This window comes from Agelaius phoeniceus, chromosome 6 (genome assembly GCF_051311805.1).
Source record: "Agelaius phoeniceus isolate bAgePho1 chromosome 6, bAgePho1.hap1, whole genome shotgun sequence".
NCBI classification, from domain to species: domain Eukaryota; kingdom Metazoa; phylum Chordata; class Aves; order Passeriformes; family Icteridae; genus Agelaius; species Agelaius phoeniceus.
This window is the reverse complement of record NC_135270.1, coordinates 43,676,538-43,697,891: the sequence shown is the minus strand read 5'-3', so window position 1 is coordinate 43,697,891 and position 21,354 is coordinate 43,676,538. Positions and strand designations below refer to the sequence as shown.

The window sequence follows — 21,354 nt, the reverse complement described above, 5'->3', positions numbered from 1 at the left end:
TTACGAGAGGACTTTTATTTTCTTTTGCTGATGAAGAACTGAGGTACATTGTAGGGCTATGCCCAAATTATATATTGGAAGGTATGGCAGAGCAGGTAACTGAAATGAGCTTTAGCTGAACCCTATCTCACTTCTTTCATGTGTAAATTCAAACCTGCCTAATTCTTCTTCGTGTATCAAATTCATCCAGTTTTCCTTCAAGAAGGAAGTCTTCAATACTCCAAGGCTCTCTTAATGTCTCAAGGTCTGAAATACCTAGCCTTTCTTCCTTGTTTCATGACCATCTGCAGGGAAATAACAACAGACTCTTGACTTCAAAAGCGAGATTGTGCTTTACATATCTGACTTTCACAAAAGATGCAAATAGTGATTTCCCTCGTATTTTTGATGTCTGAAATAAACACAGGAATCAGTTTCAGTCAAGAAGGAGAAAAACTATTAACTACTGTCAAGAAGTAGGGTTAAGGTTTCCATCTCTGTTGAGGGCTGCTGGACTGTACTGTCAAGCTGACTAGAAGCACATTGTGCCCTGCAGAGACAGGCTACTTCTGAAGACAGTAATGAGAAAAATGAACTTTTTATATTTATTTACTCAAAGGATTTATGACGTTATGGTTGTATTAGGGAGTTATCATCCATTTTTTGACTGAAGCTCCCAAACACAATCTGTTGCAGTTCTGTTTAAGTCTATCCACACAGTCAGCTTTATAGGCAAGAGAGGTGACATAGTAAATAGGAGCTACCACCAGTGCTCCATGGACTTCCTGCTCGGCTCCCAATGCACTTCAAAGCTCTGTGGCTGTCTGGTCTCCAGCTGTCTTACAAACAACCTCTTCACCCATGAAGCATGCTGTGGGTAGGGGCAGATGTTTCACAGGAACCCAGAACACATTGTGTTCCCAGGGTAAGTTCTTGCCTGACTTTACCTCCAGGGAACAGGAAGAGCCTGAGCTGGACTGTCCTCAGAGATGTTTGCAAACTGTTCTCAGAAACAATGGCTGATGATTCATCTGGCACTGTCATCAACGATCTCCAGGCCTGCCGTTTAACAGACCTTCCCAAAATAAAGAAAGGGCACCTTCCCAGACAGAATCATGTATTTTTTTAGTAGTGAATCTACAGAGGAGTAACTTAGGCTTAAGAGTGCTTGTAATCAAGTGATTACATATGCTTGCCCGAGGTCAGACAGTAAGCGAGTTTAGCAGCTCTGGGGACCCTTGTTCCTGTCTTGTGCTCACATGACATGAGCACACTGACTCATCCATGTGTGGGGATATATAAATGCCTTCTTATAACGTGTTTTTGCAAGTTTTAGTAATAAAGCCAGATCTGTGAGGCTGCAATCCTTCTATGGCAACAGAACACTGTCATCACCAACATTTGACTTAAAAATAGTTTGAAAAAGGAACTCAGCCTTTTTGTTTGTTTGTTTGTTTGTTTTGTTTATGCTAGTAATGCAGAAGGTCACTGGTTTAATGTGTGCAACCTTTTAAAGTTATTTCTATGAGTAAACATTTGCTGGAAGATATCCTGTCTGGGTGATATCTTTTGAGAATGCCTGAAATTAAGCTACCTAAACAAACTTTGGTGAGAACAAGACAAGGCATGGGATGGCTTTTCTGGAAGTGTACATCCTAGTACAATGACAGGCCAAGTGATATTACAATGTCTGAAAATTAAAGACCCCAGAGTAAGGAAGAGTGATGGTGTCTACCTTCTGCATTTGCTAGCAGTGAAAGGATAGTGATGACTGATGAAGACTAAGATATATTAACGAAGTAAGTTTGTACTCCTCATCAAGGATGTGAGTTGACAGAGGCTAGACATCATGCTGGCATCTCTGGGACTAAAATGTATCCAGGGATGAGAGCCTAGTAAGCACACAGTGAAGGCATCCACTAAAAACCAAACTTATGGATGTCTGCAACAGGAAATTAATGAAATATTTACCTAAGGGATTTAGAACCATGCTAAAAAACCCCAAACAAACTTGTCTACTATAGCTCCCCCAAAAATCATGTGAGAAGAGGACTAAGTATTGGACTAAAAAGGTGAAACAAAGAGAAGTGCAAATGAACAAAAAAACTTCAGCATGAGGCTAAAGGGGATCCTTGCAGTTTTTAAAATACCAATGGCTCTGTCAGAGGAAACTTCTATTTTTTCTTTACAAGCTTTTAACCAAAAGCTAGTTACCCTAATATTAAATAGGAACATTAAAGTCCTTGCAGCTCAGTTGATTTAACATCATTTTAGGCTAAAGCATATATTTTTTAGGCAGGGAACTTTAGCTTCAAAAACCCAAATCCATAAAAAACTTATTTTCTCTCTTTCTTATCTCCTTCTCTTACACATCAACCGATGAAGTCAGTTATAGGTGTTCACTTATGTTACCAAGAAAACACCAAAAGATATTTATACTGGTGCTTCAGGCAGGTGGGAGAAATGTGCTCTTTCTTGGGATGCATCAACTGACAAAAGCAAAAAGGACAAAGAAAATAAACCCATCATGAGAAAAAAACTATTGATAACAGAAGTGTCTGTTGCTGTGTCACCTTCCATGTCACATGAAAATACTTCTTCCAAAATTTGGAAGTATATTGTAAGAACATTCAGAAACATATTGGATTTTTTCTTTCTCCTTTTCAAAGCAAAGCAAAGTTCCACCCTTGCTCTCTGTCTCTCTTTTTTTCTCCTCTCTCTTAAGGGGAAAAAAAAAATGTTTTGAGAATTTCATTTTTTCTATTCACTGCAGTCCTGGCCAAAGTAAAGCCCTCTTTTACATTGACGTCAAGATCTTTACTAAGATTAGGGTTTCATTTCTCTATTGCAGCAATTAGCTGGGGAATGTATAAAAGGCTTCAGGGAAGCAAGCTAGGACTCCAGAGGGGAGAGCACTTTGCACCATAGGCAGATAGCAAAGAGAGAGTGCGAGAGGAGGAAGGCAGGAATACAGAGACGCCGAGTAGGAGGGGGGGACGGGGGAGGCTGAGAGGGAAAGAGAGGGAGGGAAGCAGGGAGGAAGGAACAGAAAGTTTATGTACATAAACCTTTTTTTTTTAAAGTATTGTTGCACCTAGTAGCTAGCTTTACTGACACAGAAATGAGAGGTCTGTTCAGAGCTTAAATATCCGAGAAACAATGGGATAGTGCAGGAAAGTTAACAATTAACAATCTCAGCTTAAATTTTGTAACTGCAGGGAACTGGAAAAACAGCTGCCTCTCTCTTCAGCAAAATCAGATCTCCTGGTTAAGAGAAGAATTTTTGTTAACATCTAAATTTCTGAAAAATAAGCAGCTTGCAGTTGAATGAATACCGTGCAGTTATGGTTTTAACCAGCCTGCTCATACTTAACTATCTCTGCTTATTTTAAATAGAGCAGCTGTGAAAGGGGTAATGAGGCTTTTGAAATGCCTTTTGCTTTACTCTTTTAAATGAGGGTACAGAGCAATAAAGCCAGCTGAAGGTATCCGGCTGAGGAGAAGCAGCAAGGAAGATGGGTCTGCTAAGTGTGGATTTGTTGATCACGCTTCAGATCTTGCCGGTGTTTTTCTCCAATTGCCTCTTTCTCGCGCTCTATGACTCCGTGATCCTCCTGAAGCACATGGTTCTGTTCCTGAGCCGCTCCAAGTCTGGGCGCGGTGAGTGGCGGAGGATGCTGACCTCGGAGGGGCTGCGCTGCGTCTGGAACAGCTTCCTCCTGGATGCCTACAAGCAGGTGAGGAATGCCGGGGACGGGCACGGCGGGGCTGGGGCGCCTCGGCTGGGATCAGCATCCCGCTTGGCAGCGGGGAAGGCAAGGGAAGGGAAGGGAATGACTGGGGGGTGCAAGCTATCACCAAGCTCATGTAAAGTCTGATGGAGAAGTATAAGCTGAAAGGAGGGGTACTTGTAAATCGGGGTTAAGGATTTGTGAAATTCTGGAGCTGTTGAATGCCTGTGCTAACTCTCTGAGCAGCCTTGGTCATGTCACTTAGTTTAGGCGTGCCTCAGTTTCCCCAAGAGCATGAATAATAATCTTCATGTTTTTAAAGTATTTCAAGGTCTTCGTTTAAGAGTAATTGTAAAATACTCTAGGTGTTTTCACAGCTGTAGTTTATTATTGCCATGTGAGAGCCCCAGATATTATAAAAAGACTGCATCTTCAGATAGAGCTCTACATAGATAGATGTTAGCTGTGTAACTAGAGTTGTTTTACCTAGAGTAAAATATAGACATGAACCATTGTCATCACACTGGCATTTTCTATTACTCATATATTAACTTTTATATTGGAGAAGGTATCCAAGTAAAACTGTGCACCTTTTTTCTTCATGAAAGCAGTGACAGAGGGACATGTCAGAGATTAAAAATGAACTTGACTAGCTGTCGGACAGCTACCTGGTGATTTAAGTTAATAAAGCTAGTATCAGTTATGCAACATGTACTTTTTTTCCTTTTAAGATTTCTTACAAGCATTACCCAGTGGTACTGCCCAGGTCTCATGAGGTAGCTGGAATTCCCTTTTATAGATTGAAAAGGTGAACCCAAAACCATGAAATTTCTTGCACAGACCACCCAGTTAGTAAGTAGAACTGGATTCAGAGCTCTGTGGCTTTCAAAACAGTGCTTAGTCTGTTAATTTGTTGTCTTATTTAGACCATCTAATTTAACATACTCCATGTGATGTCCAAATGATACTCTTCTGAAATATTTCTTTTTGTATTGCCTTCCCCCCAATTTGCTTTCACACCTCTTCAATAGCCTTTGTATTTGCTCTTATCTAAAAATGTGAAGAGCTGGTGATGCTGGTGTTTGCTGGCTTTGTGATATGGAATACCATCTGCTTAGCCTGAAACTCAAGCCATGGGGACATTAATTTTCAGTGTAAGACAAATATAAATAACTTAAGCTTTTGCCAAATGGGTCAACCTCTTACTGCAACCCAGGAATCATCCAGCTGGCTACCCAAATAAAATAATGCTGAATGAAGTCCACTATTCTCCTAGCCCTTCTAGTCTTTGTTTTTATTCTCTTCATAGACATTAAGTAAGTACATTTTACAGTGGCCTTGTTAAATGGGTCACTGAACACAATTGTTCCCATTTTACAGGCAAGGCAAGGCAGGACAGTTAACACATGACTTGGTCAAGGCTCCAATGGAAGTTGGTAGCACAACTCTTCAACAGTCAAGTTTTGAGTTCCCATATTTGCAACCTGTATGTGGCCTGGGGTCTGGAGAATTTGTGAACCTGTAGGAAACCTTATATCTATGAGATATTTTCAATCTCTTTTTGCTTAAATTACACACAATTATTTAAAATTAAGATATTGCATGCCTTTCTGTAGTCTCCAAAGTCATGCTTTGCCTTTCTTTCAGTATCATCATGCTAACCATGGGAGTGACAGGTATGGTGACTCTGCTATTTTTGGTGTTGGCAGTGAAACTCATACCTTGAACTTTGGTAATTTTATTCTCTCCCTTATCATGACTAAATCAGCTGGGTTGTTCAGGTCGATCAGGCCATAAGGTTCCAAGAATAAACTCTGTGCCTCAATGAACTCAGCAGAAAAATACATATAAACACAACCAAATTTTATCACCTTGTTCCAAAAAGAGAAAAAGTCCATTCATGGCAACTATCCTTAAGACAAAATGAATTACCAACAATTCATGGAAAGACTATTTTGCTTAATAAAATTATGGGCAATAGGGACAGAATATCATTGGAAACTCTTGATTGTCACAGAAACATAGTTAAGTATAAAAATCAAATTGTAAAGGGGACAAAGTAAATTGAGGAGCAATATTGGAAGAAGACTCATCACCTCCACAATAGATGAGAATCTTTTGCTGCTTCTGTAAGGAAGAAATAGGAAAAAAAGTCTCATCTGAAAGTTGTACTAGTAGATTTGAAAAAGATTGAAACATATCCTGCTTTGTAACATATTTTAAAAAGCAAGAGAAAGAGTGAAATATATCAAAGAATGTCCTACAAGGCAAATTTTTCCTTAAATCGCCCTTTTCTAAGTCCTGAATAGAATTACCCTGTTGTGATATCTTACTCTGAGACAATAGGTGAGAAAATAAAATGTTATGGAATCAGGGTACTATACAGCATGGCAAAACACAGCTGATAACATACCCATGATGGCTTGTTGCTCCAATTTACCAGCTGAAGCCAGGTATTAGCAAATGACTTAAAAAGGTACTTAAACTCATTCCACTGAGCAGAATTTGTGAGGAAATCACCATTTTTCATGAAGAATAACAGAATTGCAGATGTCTGAGATAACCAGGGCCAGACTGCCAGTTAGCAGGACACTGGATCAAAGAAGCAACTGTGCTTGGTTTTACTGTGTTTTGTGTCACTTACACAGAAGTCTTCCAGAGTACATTTCATAATATTTTTCACAAAATTACTTTTACTTGTTGTAGAATTTCTATTCAAAGAAAAATTTATGGGAAGCTATTCCAGAAAAACACTGTAGGTAGACACTACATTCTGGATTAAGGTTAACTTATCACAAAAAAGTGCCTTTGCCTCAAAAGCATGCATTGTCCCAGAATTCTTTTTGTTTCAAGGCTATTGTGTAGAAGATATGATCTTGTAATGGTTAGAGTATATCTCAAAGAAGCTATTCTGATTTACTTTCTTATTGTCTAGAAAACCTTATTAATATCTCATCCAAATGTCAACTTTTTTTGGCTTTTTGTTGTTATTAAGTATTATTGCTCAAGATTTTTAGGTGAGGGCAATTATTTCATAGGCAAGATTACCTAGCAACAGTTGAAGATTTTAACATCATCAGTGGGAAAACAATGCAAAGTTTGTTGTATTGTATGTAGAGTATATTCATTGTTCTTTTCTATTGGAACATTCTGTATGACTGGTTTTCTCTGCATTTTAAAGTCCTACTGGAATCAAAATAATTGCTTTTTTGTTTCTTTTGATTTTTAATGTAAATGTTACTAATGAATAATATATTTCTTTTTACTTCCTTAGCTCTGAGTTCAATATCTGTCAGACTCAGTGTTGATATTGTCTACACTGCACCAGCTTTGTGATTTATAGACCATCCTCCTATTATTTTCCAAGAGGCAAGTGTGTCTTACATTACAAGGGAGTCTTTAGGACCAAACTAATCAGCATAATAGAGATAAACAGAGGTTGTAGTCAAGTTAGATTAACTTTCTGTAATTGAAAGAGTGCAAATGTTTTAAGTATTATTTTATATATGTATGTGGTGTAGGTATTTACAATTTTATATGTTTGCCTGTATGCAGACCTATATACACCTCTTTGTCTCTATATATGTACATACACATATGTATAAAGAGGCAAAAGTACACATATGTAAGTATACATTTCCAGGAGTCAGTCCCTCTCATTTCTCCCTATGTGAATACACATATATATGTGTGTATGTACACATACATACAGATATGAATGCAGTCACAGCTATTGATGACAGAGAAAAACCAAGACTTTTTGGGAGGGTGTTAGTGTAACCATGATTTACATAGGCCGTTTCTACAAATGCCAGGGAGGTATTTGTTCCAGCTTAAAGCATGTATACTGAATGTATCACACATCTGCAAAAATCCAAAGAAAAAGCTGGAGAAGTTTTGAAAAAAAAAAGATTTAAAAGCTTTTTTTTACCTGCTAAGTTCTGTGCTTTATTTAGTAGTGGGGATGAATCTGTTTTCTAAGATACCAAAGGTGAGAAATTGTTATCTTAAAGTACTTTTATAATAGGTTAAGAAGTGTTCATACACATTAGAGATGTGAGAGTGGTTAGTCCTTCTGCTGGAAGCTTTTCCAGTGCCAGATATGAGCTCTGTGTTTCAGCAAGGCAGAGCTATCGTTCATGGTCTCCAGCAGAAGACTTTAATGTTATCCTTGAGGAAATCATCCCTCTTCTCCACCTCAGTGTAGGGTAGCTGTAGGGAAGACCTGAATGGCGTCTCCCTGCAGCAGCCCAGTATTTAGGAATGCTGTGGTGTACTTATGGGGGCAACGTGCACATGTGCACACGCACAGAGATGTGTGTAGTGTGTGTCATGGGCCTCAGAGGGATGCTGGTATCTCAGTGATGGATGGTGGTGGGTGTGTGTGTACTTGTACAGCTTTTTACAGTCTCTAGAATGGGCCAGCAGCAAGCTCTGGCATGACGGTCCCAGCACAGGGGAACGGCTGGCACAGGATCCCAGGCTCATGGCATTGACCCAGCTCTGGATGTAGCAGCAAGTAGAGAGGTTCAGCAAACACCCAGTGAGATTTTCCTGGGTTCTTACACAGGCAGTTCAATTACCTTTGGCTGATTTTTCCTGCCTGGTAGGTAGATGATCTAAAATAAATCAGAATGCAAAGCAAAACAGTCCCAAACCTTGCACATTAAATGCATGCTGAGCAACATCATCACAAAGAAATATGTGAAAGTAATATAAAAGCATGGTCCTCTACCTGCTCTTTGGCTGTCCAGCAACTCTTTGCTTTTTGGGGAAATGTTTTAAAGGTTTAAACAAAGACACAATGTTCATACTTACTAATTGTATTTATTTTGTCTTGCAAGGTAAGGAAGTCTCTCTCCCTGCATTTGACAGTGATAAAGGGAATCTGTGAAAGAAAGTCTGTTGTATAATTTCAGGGTTTAGAACTAGACATTGTGTGGTATTAAAAATATTTTATTGGTTTTACAAAGTTCAACTTTAGCAGAATTGTTTTCATTGACATTTGCAAATGAAAACAATCTTGAAAGAAATGAGAAAAACAAAACTGAACCAAACCACAGTTAAAATTTCTCCTGCAAAGTTGGGAATGTAAATTCAACCGGATTTGGTCTTGAAATTGTAATTATTATTAAAAGTTTCTCATTATTACTAATATATAATCATGTTTGTTGTAGTTGTGTGTGAGGACCAACCTAGGCCAGGGACCCATTGTACTAGGCAGTGTCCCAACAAGAGGAGCAGACAGCTGGTCCCACAGAACTTAAGAGTTCAAATATTCAAAACAGACAAAGAGTAGGAAAAGGAATATGAGGACTTTTATCCCACATGGGCTCTTATCCCATGTCATTTTCAGATCTAAATTCAGTTCTTCCACATCTCTTTGCACTGTTCCATTCTCAAACTTATGTGTGAAAAAATGACTGTAAGGCGTGCTAGCCTTGTTGTCAAAGCTCTGTGAAAACCCCCTTTTGCTGTGATAGACACAAAAAACCAGCTAGTGGGCACTATTCAAGAAGAGGATCATACACGGTTTTTGAGTGCTGGCTCTACCTCTCTGTCAAAACCACCACTGCATATTCATACTCATAAAGCTGAGTAAACAAAAAAAAAGTAAAAAAACTATAATCCAAATTAATGTCAAGTTCCCTTCACGTGCTGAGTAACAAACTCTGGTGAAGGCCTCTGTCATGAAGTTAGATCCTTGTGGCCACGGTGTAGTTGGCCATGGTCTCATCTTGAGGGAAACATAAAGCCCTTAAGAAGCTTGCTCTTGGCTCCTCAATCACAGCAACTAAAATTAACTGTAAGAGCACAAGGCAAAAGGCTCCTTTATGCTTTCCTTGCACCATGCATACTCATTTGTGGGACTGGTGGCTTTTAAATGGAGAGAGCAGCATTTGACTAGTTATTTTTATCTGGACTGTGCCTGGTTTGTTTGCCTCCCACTTCTCTTCGTCAGCTCCACATACCTGATCCTAAATGAAAGACTCTGGGAAAGCCTGAGCCATTTCTAGTCTCTACTCTCCAATTCCAGTAATTCAAGTTGCCACATTCCCAAGACAAATGAAGAACTTCTGCACCCTTACTCTACTCCAGACAAGGGTCTTCTGTGATTTTGTCAACTGCACAACTCTGGATCATGAAATAAGGAAAACAAAACTAATAGTTTGTAGAATTTGCCAACCAAAGTCAAATTATGATTTGGATGAAGCTATACCTAGCTGAATGGGATCAAATCAAAGCAGAGAATTAAATAAAAAATGCTAAAGGCTGCAGGGATTTAGTTCATTACCAATCACTGTACTCTGGTCCCAAACACAACATGTCCATATTCAAATGACTAATATCATAAACTGTTAATTGTCTGGCAGAACCTATTTTTTTAGGGGGTTGACACAACCTGATGAGTCTGCCAAACTGTATGAAAATCCCTGATACAGGGAATTTAAACTGTGTTCTGGTGCACAGGATCCCAGGAAGGTTATGCTGAAGTTGATAAAAGCAAAACAGGTGAAAAGAAAAGGCAAATGAGGAGACAATGTTTTGTCTGTGGACCTTTACCTAGTTCTTATGGAAAATGTCCTACAAATTTAGCAGTATGTGCTATTTCTAGCCTGCAGTTTATGAATAGGGCTTTATCTCCTGCTCCTAAGACTCCTTCATTTTTCAGGCTGTGTGCTAAAACATCAGCAATCTTGCTCCCTTTTCACTTTGCACGCAGACTGAGAACAGGCTGTCAGACAAACACAAAATTCTCACAAATGATGCAAGTCACTGCTTTGGTGTAGCTGCCTGCCCCTGCTCTTGGCAGGGCTGGCTCGGGCAGATTTGGTTGGCCTACCTTGCGTGTCCCAAGCAGGCTGCGTGGGAGGGGATGCCTGCGTGCTGCTCAGTTGCTGCCTCATTCAGAAGGCTGGCACCAAATGGTCAAATATTCATGCACAAAAGTACATGATTATGGAAATGCTGGATTGCGTGTGAAGGGAATTCTGCTGGTTTGTTTCTCAGAATTTATATTTTGCCTGCCTTTGTGTAGGATTTCAAAAGCAGTTTGGCTGAATACATGAGTGTTTTTGTTTGTTTTCTCATTGCGTTGATTTTCTTTTCCAAGAGCTATTTTTTCTTTCAATAAATAACAACAAAGAAGATGGCCAAGGCCTACAATGCAGATGATCAGCAAGGATGATATTGTCATCCTGTGTCAATTGGTTCAGAGTCTGGTGAAATAAACAGTCCCTTGGGAACGTCAGTGCTTCATCAAGACCAATTAGTGGATCTGCCGCTGCTGCTTATGTGTAAGCATTAACGACTGGGCAGGGCTGCTTTTTGGAGTGCCTGACACTGGCATGGAACAAGGCACCGACCTAATTACTTCTCTACAAGAGCAGAAAATGCCTCATGAATGCCTGCTTGGCAAGGATGTCTCATTAAGGGGAAAAACCCAACACAAGCACTCCTCGAAGCAAAAATTAAAATTATAGGTAACCTGCGGCCATGAGACTTCCTTCATGGCTGTGGGAAATGAAGACAAACTGCTGTAAGGTGATGTATAGATGGATAAAGGCTTCTTTGTACTTTGTTTCCTAACTCCATCTATTTTTATAGTCCATAAGGAGTATGAGAGGCAGAATGCAAACTTGCATTGTTGAAGAACAGAAAATACATTGCTATCTTTGGTATCAATATTAAATAGGGCTTGAAGGGCATTCCCATATTGGTGTCTGTTGGAAGTTGTTTTATTAGTCTGTTTCTTCAGGGTTTGCAAACTGGCCTAGGAAATTGAAGGGTTTGGTAGACCTGAGTGAGGAATTGGTAATGAGGAGCTTATGATATATAGCCTCTCTTTCCTGCTTAAAACGATCAAGAAGCAAACTGTGGTTTCTCAGTTCAAGAGTAGTGGCTAGATATTTTCAGTCATGATATTTTGTTAAAATAAAACCTGAGGAGTAAGTAGAAACAACTGCTCAGATGTTTCTTTGGTCCTAAGCAGCTCTGTTCCTTCCTGACTTATAGGTGCTTCTTCTTATCTTTATTTTTCTTCTCCTTTAAAGAGTGAGAGTGAATATAAGAAATTAAGTGTATTGTTTAATTGTGATTTGTGAGAAAAATTATATGTCATTCCTTCTTTTCTTTGACTGGATGAGAAAACACTCTTAAATACTGAGGCCAGTATTCACCAGGGGGTTGGGTGAAGCACAAATACTTACATGTCAGGCTTTGCCCAAAAGGTACATTTTCAGCAAGCTATATCTGAAAAAGTGTGTGTGGTAGTTTAGGAACAGTTAAGCTTTCTAGGTGAAGAGGGATCTAGTGTTTGTGTAGATATGCATGGGTTGTGTTTCTTGAGATGTCCCTTCTTTTGGTAGTCACCAATTTATCACAAATTGCTGAATTGTTTAGTTGGCCTCTGGATTGAATGCAGCTCTCAGGGTGATCATATGGATGCCACATGATCTTGACCTGATTATTTCTTTGTTCAAGTGCAGCCTTTTACCTTACTCCTGCTTTATCTAGCTTACATCGCAGAATGGCAAAGAGAAATGATCAACAGTTGAACAGAAGACTACGTGCTAGGGTGCAGGTAGCCTTAAATGCTGTAAGATGCTTAATGCTGCTTCTTAGATGCAAGAGCCTGAGTCTCTGAGCCTGCCTCTCCAGACAGATCATTTCTTCTCAAAAACTGGGATATAGTTATTTTCTTTCTTTGAGTTCAGTGGATAGTACCTCACACATCAGCTCCTAAACTCAGCTGTTTCAAGCTGTTTTCAAAGGCGAAGCACAAAGCTTTTTTTAAACTATTACCAGTGCTCTAGCAGAGAGCAATGCTGCAGATGGAGGTCTACAGGGATGGGGCCAAAAGGGGCTTTGCTTTTCCAGAGCATCCTTGTTTCTTTTGACTGTGCTGCAGCTGCATATCTTCTGCTTCCAGTGGCATGATCACCACATACTTGGCCTGGTGGGATCTGTGGGTCTCAGGCCACCTTTTCTTCTGTGGTTCTCTTCCTTGCTCATCTCTGAGTGAGAATGGTGGCATGGTTGTTTCAATTTACCCCATCAAAAAGAGTCAAAATAATGCTCCTAATCATGTCCCAACACGCTGTGAGACATTTTCATATAGCTATAAAGTCTGGAAGCATTAATGGCTGTGCCTTACAAACTTTTCTTTGATTAGACTCTTGCTTCTGTTGTTATTCTGATGAAATAGTGCAGAGCCATGACTAACTGCAGTTTTGTTCAAGATAGTAAGGTTTCTGAGGGAGAAATGGAGGATCCAGTATCAGCAATCTACTTGTCTTTGGATCTATGTTCAGCAGCAACTTCATGAGTTCAGTATTCAGCTGTTCACTCAGCTTCTTACTGCATCTGATACCCTAAAATGCAATGTAAAATAGAAGTGCACCAAAAATCAGTTATTTATTCAGTCTTAACACAGTTCTCATCCATAGACTTTAATTGCAGTGTAGCTTCAGAAAGAAATGCATAAAATGTTAAAGACTTTGGCCCTGTGTGTTTCCGTCAAAGCAACAATTCTGAACTTAATCAAATAGTCAGTGGACGGAGAAAGAAAGAGTCAGGAAAATACAAAAGGATAATTGCAGTGCTGTACTAGAGGCTGATGTTAAAGACAGAGACATAGGAATTTCTGAGGCAGAGCTCATTAAAAATTAATTGTGTTATGCAATAATTTTTTGTGGTTGTATAGTAGTTATCAGCTAAGGATCTTGGAGACCTTTGCAGGCTCCACCTTATTCTGTGATTCCCTCCTGTGAGTTACTCTTATTTCTGTGTTTTGTTCTATAGACATGCAAACAGAAATGGTCAGGCAAAATGACCTTTCCACCACTGCCTGTTGGGTCTGAGTTAGATCTGAAGTTGGAGCTGAGAACAGTTAATTTTCACCTCAACCTACTTCAGCCATGATGTAAACTTTCCCCTTTTCCTGCTGTTTTTCCCCCCCAATCATCTTGTACAGAAACATTGCAGTAGAAGGAAATGTTTCACTCAATCACTGATAAAATTACTGCAAAGGGGTTAGAAGAAATTTTAGAGAGCACAATCTTGAATGATTCACTGTCAAAGCAGTGTATTTATTAAGTGGGCATTTGCAGCGATCTCTTGTGTTTGATACTCTTGAGTATTTTCATTGGTGGACTGCAGGATGAAAGAGAATACACTAAGCTGCAAATCTCTCAAAACTGAGAGGCACTGTGTGCATTGTGAAAATCAGGAATATAACGCAGAATGATTTTTGAGAATTGGAAAAATGGCTTGAACTGCAGGCTGTGGGCTGAAAAGGGACCTAGGCTTTATAACACCTTACTAGCTAATCTCTAATCAACAGGCTGCTGTTCTTCTAAAACAATCATGGTGTTTCATAAAAAGCAAACATCTAAAATATATAAACAGGTGTAGTCTGTGAGCTACTTCATTCTACAAAGTAGTCGTCTGATTATACTGAAAATTAGTGAAAACACTGTTGAAGTTTTGAGTAGTGAGCTTCGAGGATGATGTGAACCAAGTGGAGAGAACTCATGGAAAATGCCAGTGGAAAAACCCCCATGTGTCGCAGAGGAATATTAGAAGAAATTTGAGGTTGTCTGTCTGAAAGCAAATACAAGTCTCCAAACACATAAGGGTGGACAGGACCAAGTATGTAGTGGACAGGACAGACCTCTTATCAATTTTCTAACTTTAATGAAGTAGCATATTTGTCAGAAATGCTGCATTTTCCTGAACTGTGAGTGCAGGTGGACAAGATGACTGTTTTGGAGCTGCTGCTTTTGATGATTTGCTCTGCCCCCATGTGACTCATTAGGTGTACTCTGAACAGGTGACTGTTTGAAGAAAGTATTCATAAGGATACTGCACAAGCAAGTCACACTAACTTGCCATGTTTTAATTTGTTCTGCCATCAGGTCAAACTGGGAGGTGAAGCCCCAAACTCCAGTGTAATCCACATAGCCAAGGGCAGTGATGACAGCAGTGGCAGCTGGAAGAATGTTGGTGGCAAGTGTGGAACCAAATGCCACCTTCTGGATTTTGCCAACTCAGAGCGGCCACTGGTCGTCAACTTTGGCTCAGCCACCTGACCCCCGTTCACAAGCCAGCTGTCAGCCTTCAGCAAGCTGGTGGAGGAGTTCTCTGGTGTGGCTGACTTTCTGTTGGTCTACATCGATGAAGCTCACCCATCAGATGGCTGGGCTGCGCCTGGAATCTCCCCCTCTTCATTCGAAGTTAAGAAACACAAAAGCCAGGAAGAGAGATGTGCAGCTGCTCACCAGCTCCTTGAGCACTTTTCCTTGCCACCTCAGTGCCAAGTGGTGGCTGACTGCATGGACAACAATGCCAATGTGGCCTACGGGGTTTCATTTGAGCGAGTATGCATTGTGCAGAGACAAAAAATTGCCTACCTGGGGGGCAAAGGCCCCTTTTTCTACAACCTTCAAGAGGTCCGGCTTTGGCTGGAGCAAAACTTCAGCAAAAGATGAAATCCTTTCTCCACAGGAGTTAGGTCAACTGATGTGTCCCTTTAAGGTGATGCAAAAGGGAAAAAAAAGAAAACATATGCTAGTTTGAAAAAAATCTTTCAGATGATTGCAGGAGAACACATTTGATAACAATGTCAAGTGAATGTTAACTAGGAAAAGAAAATAAAAGAAAAATCTAGCTCCACAGAAACATTGTCAAGTGAAAAAAAATTGCACTCCTGCTCTTGCTATGGGACAGAAGAGGTGAACAGGCTTCTCCAAAAAGGTGCTGCTGGTAAGCAGGTAGGGTGGTTAGGTAAGACCTGTTTCCCAGAAGCCTCAGTCCTGGGGTGAGGCACAGAAAGCGTTTCTGCTTGGAAGGCATTCCATGGAAAGGCAATGCTGTACATTTCATCAGAAACACTTCTTTACCCCCTGTGGCCAATGCAAGGAACCGGAGAGGAGCAGGGGTTTTGCAATTGCTTTGCATACAAATGCAGCGCAGTGTGGCGATTTTCCTATCTTGGTAGAACATTTATTGGTCAGAGACTGCAGGAACCACATGCAGACTGGCACAGGCAGACTGGCTGCTCAGAGCAAGATGAACCTTTGTCTGCTGGTATTTGTACTCTCTGTGGACACCTCTGCATAGCATATTAACTATGTAATGCTACCTTACATGTTTGTAACCAGTGTGCAGGCCTGTGCCTGCTGAGAAAGGTGTTAAAATCTATGGAGTTGGACCAAAAAGACAAAGGTGATCAAATAAGCCCATTACCATCTGAAAACTGAAATACCTGGAGTAATTATAACACAACATTGAGAATCATCTAGAGCATGCATCATGAGACAAAACTCAGCTGATGCAAACCAAACCCTTGGTTCTGAGAGCTGACAACACACATTTATCAATGTTCTCTGGTTCTCATCTCTGTTTCTTTACCCACCTCCACCTCTTTCTGTCTAGCAATAGGATTAAAGGTAATTTCATTTTTAGCTTTAAAAATAACTTATTTCTCTCTTTTTTTTTTTTTTTAATGTGACCTTGCAGGTATATTTTGGGGATGGGAGAACTTATGCACAATTTTACCTCATTGAAATGGAAACCTATCCAGTCATTTACCCTGTTAAATGTAGTCATGCTGCCTTTTACTGTCTTAGATACCTGAACCTTGTTTATATCTATGTTAATCTGAAACTTAAGTTGTTTGCAGCCTTAGAATTGATTGGCTGCAATTCTGCTACTGGATGAGCTGATAGTCTGTTTTGCTCATGTTCTTGAAAACCTTCCCAGAAGACAAACAGGAAGGACAAATAGTTTGAATTAATGTAAGTGTTAAAGATGGCAGAATTTTCATATGAATGAGTATGAGGAATGGATTGTTATGTTGAAAGAGATACTGTGAACTTAGAGTACACATTAAGTTAGGTATTTCTAAAACAAAAATTATTTAATCAAGCCTGATGAAGAGACATATTTACAATGAGCTAACCTATTAGAACTGATAAATGAAAACCCATATGGAGATGGACTATCCAAGTTTTCTCTCGTCTTTGGCAGAAACATGAAACAGATAAACAGAATAAGTGGCAAAAATCAAATTAGTTCTTAATTTCTCATCCTGCCCATCATCAGGAATATGATGTATTGATGCTGATATAGGAAAGAATGGAAAATACATAAGTGTTTTAATTTTCACAATGCTCATTAATATTGTGTATTTCCTCTAGCTTGGCTGTTGGTCAACTTAGCCAATGTAGGAGGAATTCAGAAATGTGTTTTCAAGCACAGATCTGAAATAATGACAGTAACATGGGTAATTTCTCCCATACTCAGGTTCATGCTTCCCATTCTTCTCACATTTTCCTCTATATTGTTAGACATAGATACACATGCACTTACACAGCTGGTAACGTGCATTGGAGAAGGGTGTAAAGCATAGCTGTCAAATCTCCTAGTGAGCCCCACTTCCCAGAAGGCCTGTGTCTCTCTGTGTGTGCATTTATATATGCAGCCACATGTATATAATACATTTTTATGTATGTGTATATATATGTGTGCACATATAAATGGTGTCTAAGACCACTAATAATCATTATCCTGTCCTACCATTCATTAATGTTACTGTAAATCATTGCTCAATGCAGAAGATTGTTACAGATCTTCATGACTAACTGGGATATATAACTGAATTTTAAAAACCTGTTATCATAGAAACAGTAACATAGCCAAACTACATGGTTTATTTAATCCAGTGTCCTACCTCTGACTGTATCAGATGCTTCAGGGGAAGGTGCAATAATTTTTAACTTAGAGAATTTTTATTAGCTTCAACCCATATTTTTTTGCCTCATCTGAAGTGACTGTTGATGTCTCATCATCCCTCATGAGAGGCTGATTCTGGGTATTAAGATTTAAATATTTTGTGAGGTGGGGATTACTAAAATTAAAAAAACATCCCTTGTAAGTTCAAAGAAAACCAAATGAAAACAGATTTTTTTCTTTCATATTTAAATAGGCTGTTTTTCAATGTCATTCTCATCTCTTGCTGTTATATGCTAAACCACTAAGCATAAGCGATCCCAATTTTTCTTCTGTACATCGGTCATATATAATCTATATAGAAATTTGCATACCTTTTGTTTGTTTAATACAAACAATAACTCATGTTCTTACACAGATTCATACTCTTTCCGTGTCTCTGAATCTCTTCTGTTTTTGCTACACTGTCCTTTTACTCGGGTGAGTAAAGATGTAGACATTAATCCAAGTGAAAAATCTGTATTTATATACCCAGCACAGCATCTTTTCCTTATTATATCCTATTCTTCAGTCAGCTGAACTTTTTAAATGCACAGCAACTCCATAGCCTTTGTAAAACTTAAACTAGTAAGTCTTTTCTTCTTTTCCTCATTATACTGTTGAAATCTGAACTGTTTATATGGGAAGTGCTAGCCAAATGTTTAACACAGCTGTTGAAACATACCTTTAGTTCAGAGGAAAGAGTCGGAATTAGTAATTCAGTTTGTTAATACCCATTTGCATATCTAAAGTTACAATTATTTTTCAAGTCCATTCTCTCCTTTTTCCATTACTTTGTTTTGTAATTCATAGATGCCTCTTCATCACATAGTATACAGGAATTACAGGAATTATAAAATTGGCTCCTGTAAATGGGAAAACCACATTGATTTTCCACAAATAAAAATACACAATAACTTCATCTTTTTTTTGGCAACATGTATGACTGTCCTGCCTAAAATTTAAAGATATTCCAGCCTCACTTTTTATCAAGACAGAAATACATTTTGCAAAATCTTGGGTTTCCCCAGAAACTTCTGGTCAGAAAGCAGGGCTTTCTTCAAAGTGAAATAGGCATAAAGGAAAAAAAAATGGAAAAGTATTTTCTAGGAGGCTGACAAAAACATGTCTTTTTTTTTTTTTTTTTTTTTTTTTTTTTACAAAATTAAAACATTTTATTGAAAAGGTTTTAAACGAAATGTCATCCCCAGCTGATAATAAAAGTGGCCATATCTCACATACCCAAAATTATTGTAACAGCTGTTTTGGGTCAAGGTAGAGATTTTACTTCTTTGCTAGCCTTGTCTAGTCTGCTGTGAGACTGGATTTGCTTCTGTCTCATTCTCACTGCATCAGGGCACTATACCATATCACTTGAGCTGCTCCAGTGTGACATACATGTTGAGCAACAGCTCTGAAAGCATTCTGGAAGGCTACTGTATATAATAGGGACCCCAATACTGTGTCTCAACATTAGTATGGGAAACTTCCAGTATTTTTCATTTTGAGTAATGTAAAGCGATTCTGGGCTATCATTCTACATTGTTCTGTGCTTAGCATCTGTATTTAGCACTGTATAAAAGGAATGTAAAACATTTTGTGCAGATGAGGAACTATAGCATTTTGCTCTTTCCTTGTGTAGACAATGACATAAATTTAAGGCAGCAGGAAAATGTGCCCCATGTCTATTAAAAATAAGAAAATATATATGAAATATGTTGTTGAACATCTGTCTGAACACTCTGAAAAACAAAATGCAGTGATTTTTAAGAAGGTGATGGTGGGGAAACCTACAACACTTCTCAAAAAGGTATTTGTGCTATGCATCCAGGTGTGTGTGGAGGGAAGTTATGTTTCTGCATGTGTAAAATTGGCTTTTCTGTGATGTGGAGTATAGATTTAGGAGTTTTTAAGACTTTCATTCAGTACTATAACCAAAGCAATAAGAGGAGTCAGGTAGGGAATATTGGCCAGTTTTGTATAACTCGACACCATGTCTGTGACAAATCCATAATCAGTTGGGCCCAACCTGGAGTCTTCAGTGAAGAGGGATTGGGGTGAGACAGGGGAGGCTTGTGTGCTCATGAAGATGGCTAACAAAAGAGTGATTAACTCAGTTAGCTTTCAGATGCCCTCACACTGGCTTTGCCCTGTGCACCTCAGTGTGGCTGTATTTGAAAGAGGAGTCTCTTTGGGTCTGTCAATAAGATTGCCGTGGTGTAGGTGCCTGTGTGTACTATGTGTGTGTCATTGTTTAAATGTCAAAAATACACTGCAGGAGAGCCAGCAAAATTTTGTTACAATATGGTGCTCCATGAAATGTGCTTTCTAGATTTGTTTTTCTTGTATTATAATAAATGATAATGGAAAATATACCTCTTCTGTGTTTTATTCTGATTGCTAATACACAGTGGAATCTTGACATTTGACCAAGGAAATTTAGACCTGTTTAATACAAAAGGTTGTGCCACCCTGATTAGATCTTAAGCAATGCAAGCAAAGTTCCTTATAAGTGGTGGACCTAATTTACTATCTGACTACTCTCAGCTTTTAAGAAAGGTAAAGGGGATGGAAACAGAGAGCTGCAAGGACAGTAGTTGAGTATGCACAGAATTGCAGTGTTAAAAAAAAAGTGCTTGAAGAAAGCATGCCAATCTGTATACAGCACATGAAACCTAGGCAAATTGGTTATGAATGCATGAGCTATAAATGCCACTCCCATTTCAATGTACAGGCAAAAAATAAAAAACCAAATTAAAACCACAGCTGAATAGCTGCTGCAAGAAAAAAAAAATGTGCCGCAACTTTTTAACAAACTCACTTCATGATTTAATTGTATTTTAGAAATTGCCTCTTCTTTGTCATCTTTTGTTACAGTAGGTTTTATAGGACCCTGCATCTAAAAACTGGTCTGAATATAGGTGAGAAAGAAAAAAAAATCCGCAAAAGGAAGACCATGAAAAAGGTTCTATCCTAGCACCCCAAACAGAAATGTTCATTATATTATACTTCATAGCCCTTGATAGAAATAAATATCTCCCTCTAGATTATCTAGCTTGCATCACAAAAATAACCCCCAAAAGTACTGAAAGGAGAATTTTGAGTTGAGAGAATTTTCCTGTTGTCTGGTGGTTAGTGATTATGAGCATTATATTAATTGTTGCTATAAGGAGCTAGTCAGTACTCTGGAAGAAATAAAAACACCCTTCAGGTCTTGCTTCTTATTTCACAGCTGTGTAAATCAGATAAAGGCAAATGTGATGAAATAACAGTTTTATTAGAAAATAGGAACATCAATATATTTATTGTTGTTAACAATATATTACTTGATAACAAAAATTAGACTCTGGATACTCCTAAATATTTGTGAGAGTGTTGTTCTGTGTTTTTCTGGGGTTTTTTTGTGGTTGCTTTTTTTTTTTTCTGGAATAGTGATGTCCATGGTGGAAACAAACTAAAAAGAAAACAGATTATCTATGGAGCTGTATCTCAAGATGATTGACTACTGCACAAGATCTTACTTTCTAACAGAGGATTTCTGAGACATAATAAACCTTTCCCAAATATAGTCTTCAAACAAAGGACCTAAATCTTGGTTAAAAACACTGATTACAGACAAGCCAACTCACTGTATGTGCCTGTATACTTCTAATGTTCATGTTAGGGAATCAATGAACTGAAAGGTGTCTTAGAAGGCTAATGTGAAATGGAAACACATTGAGTGGGCATCCTGTTCAAATCCTTAAGGCATAAGGATTTTTAAGCCTTGTTATGTGACTTGACTAGATAAAGAGAATTCAATATAAGTCATAGATATGAAACATATGAATATATCAAAAGTTTTAGTTACCTCTAAGTGTCTGTTATATAA

The 21,354-nt window shown here is 38.7% G+C and overlaps 1 protein-coding gene across 2 annotated transcripts; it reads left to right on the top strand.

Moving 5' to 3' along the window:
* Positions 1-2,714: 2,714 nt before the first annotated feature.
* DIO2 (iodothyronine deiodinase 2) lies at positions 2,715-19,858 on the top strand. 2 transcript variants are annotated; one of them, XM_054635457.2, is made up of 2 exons: positions 2,715-3,716; positions 14,630-15,202. In XM_054635457.2, exons 1-2 carry the CDS (start codon positions 3,495-3,497, stop codon positions 15,200-15,202), a joined length of 795 nt encoding a protein of 264 aa, XP_054491432.1. In that variant the 5' UTR covers positions 2,715-3,494. The 2 variants fall into 2 exon arrangements, with proteins under 2 accessions (XP_054491432.1, XP_077036700.1); XM_077180585.1 differs by having other exon boundaries at positions 2,722-3,716; positions 14,630-19,858.
* The last annotated feature ends 1,496 nt before the right edge of the window (positions 19,859-21,354 follow it).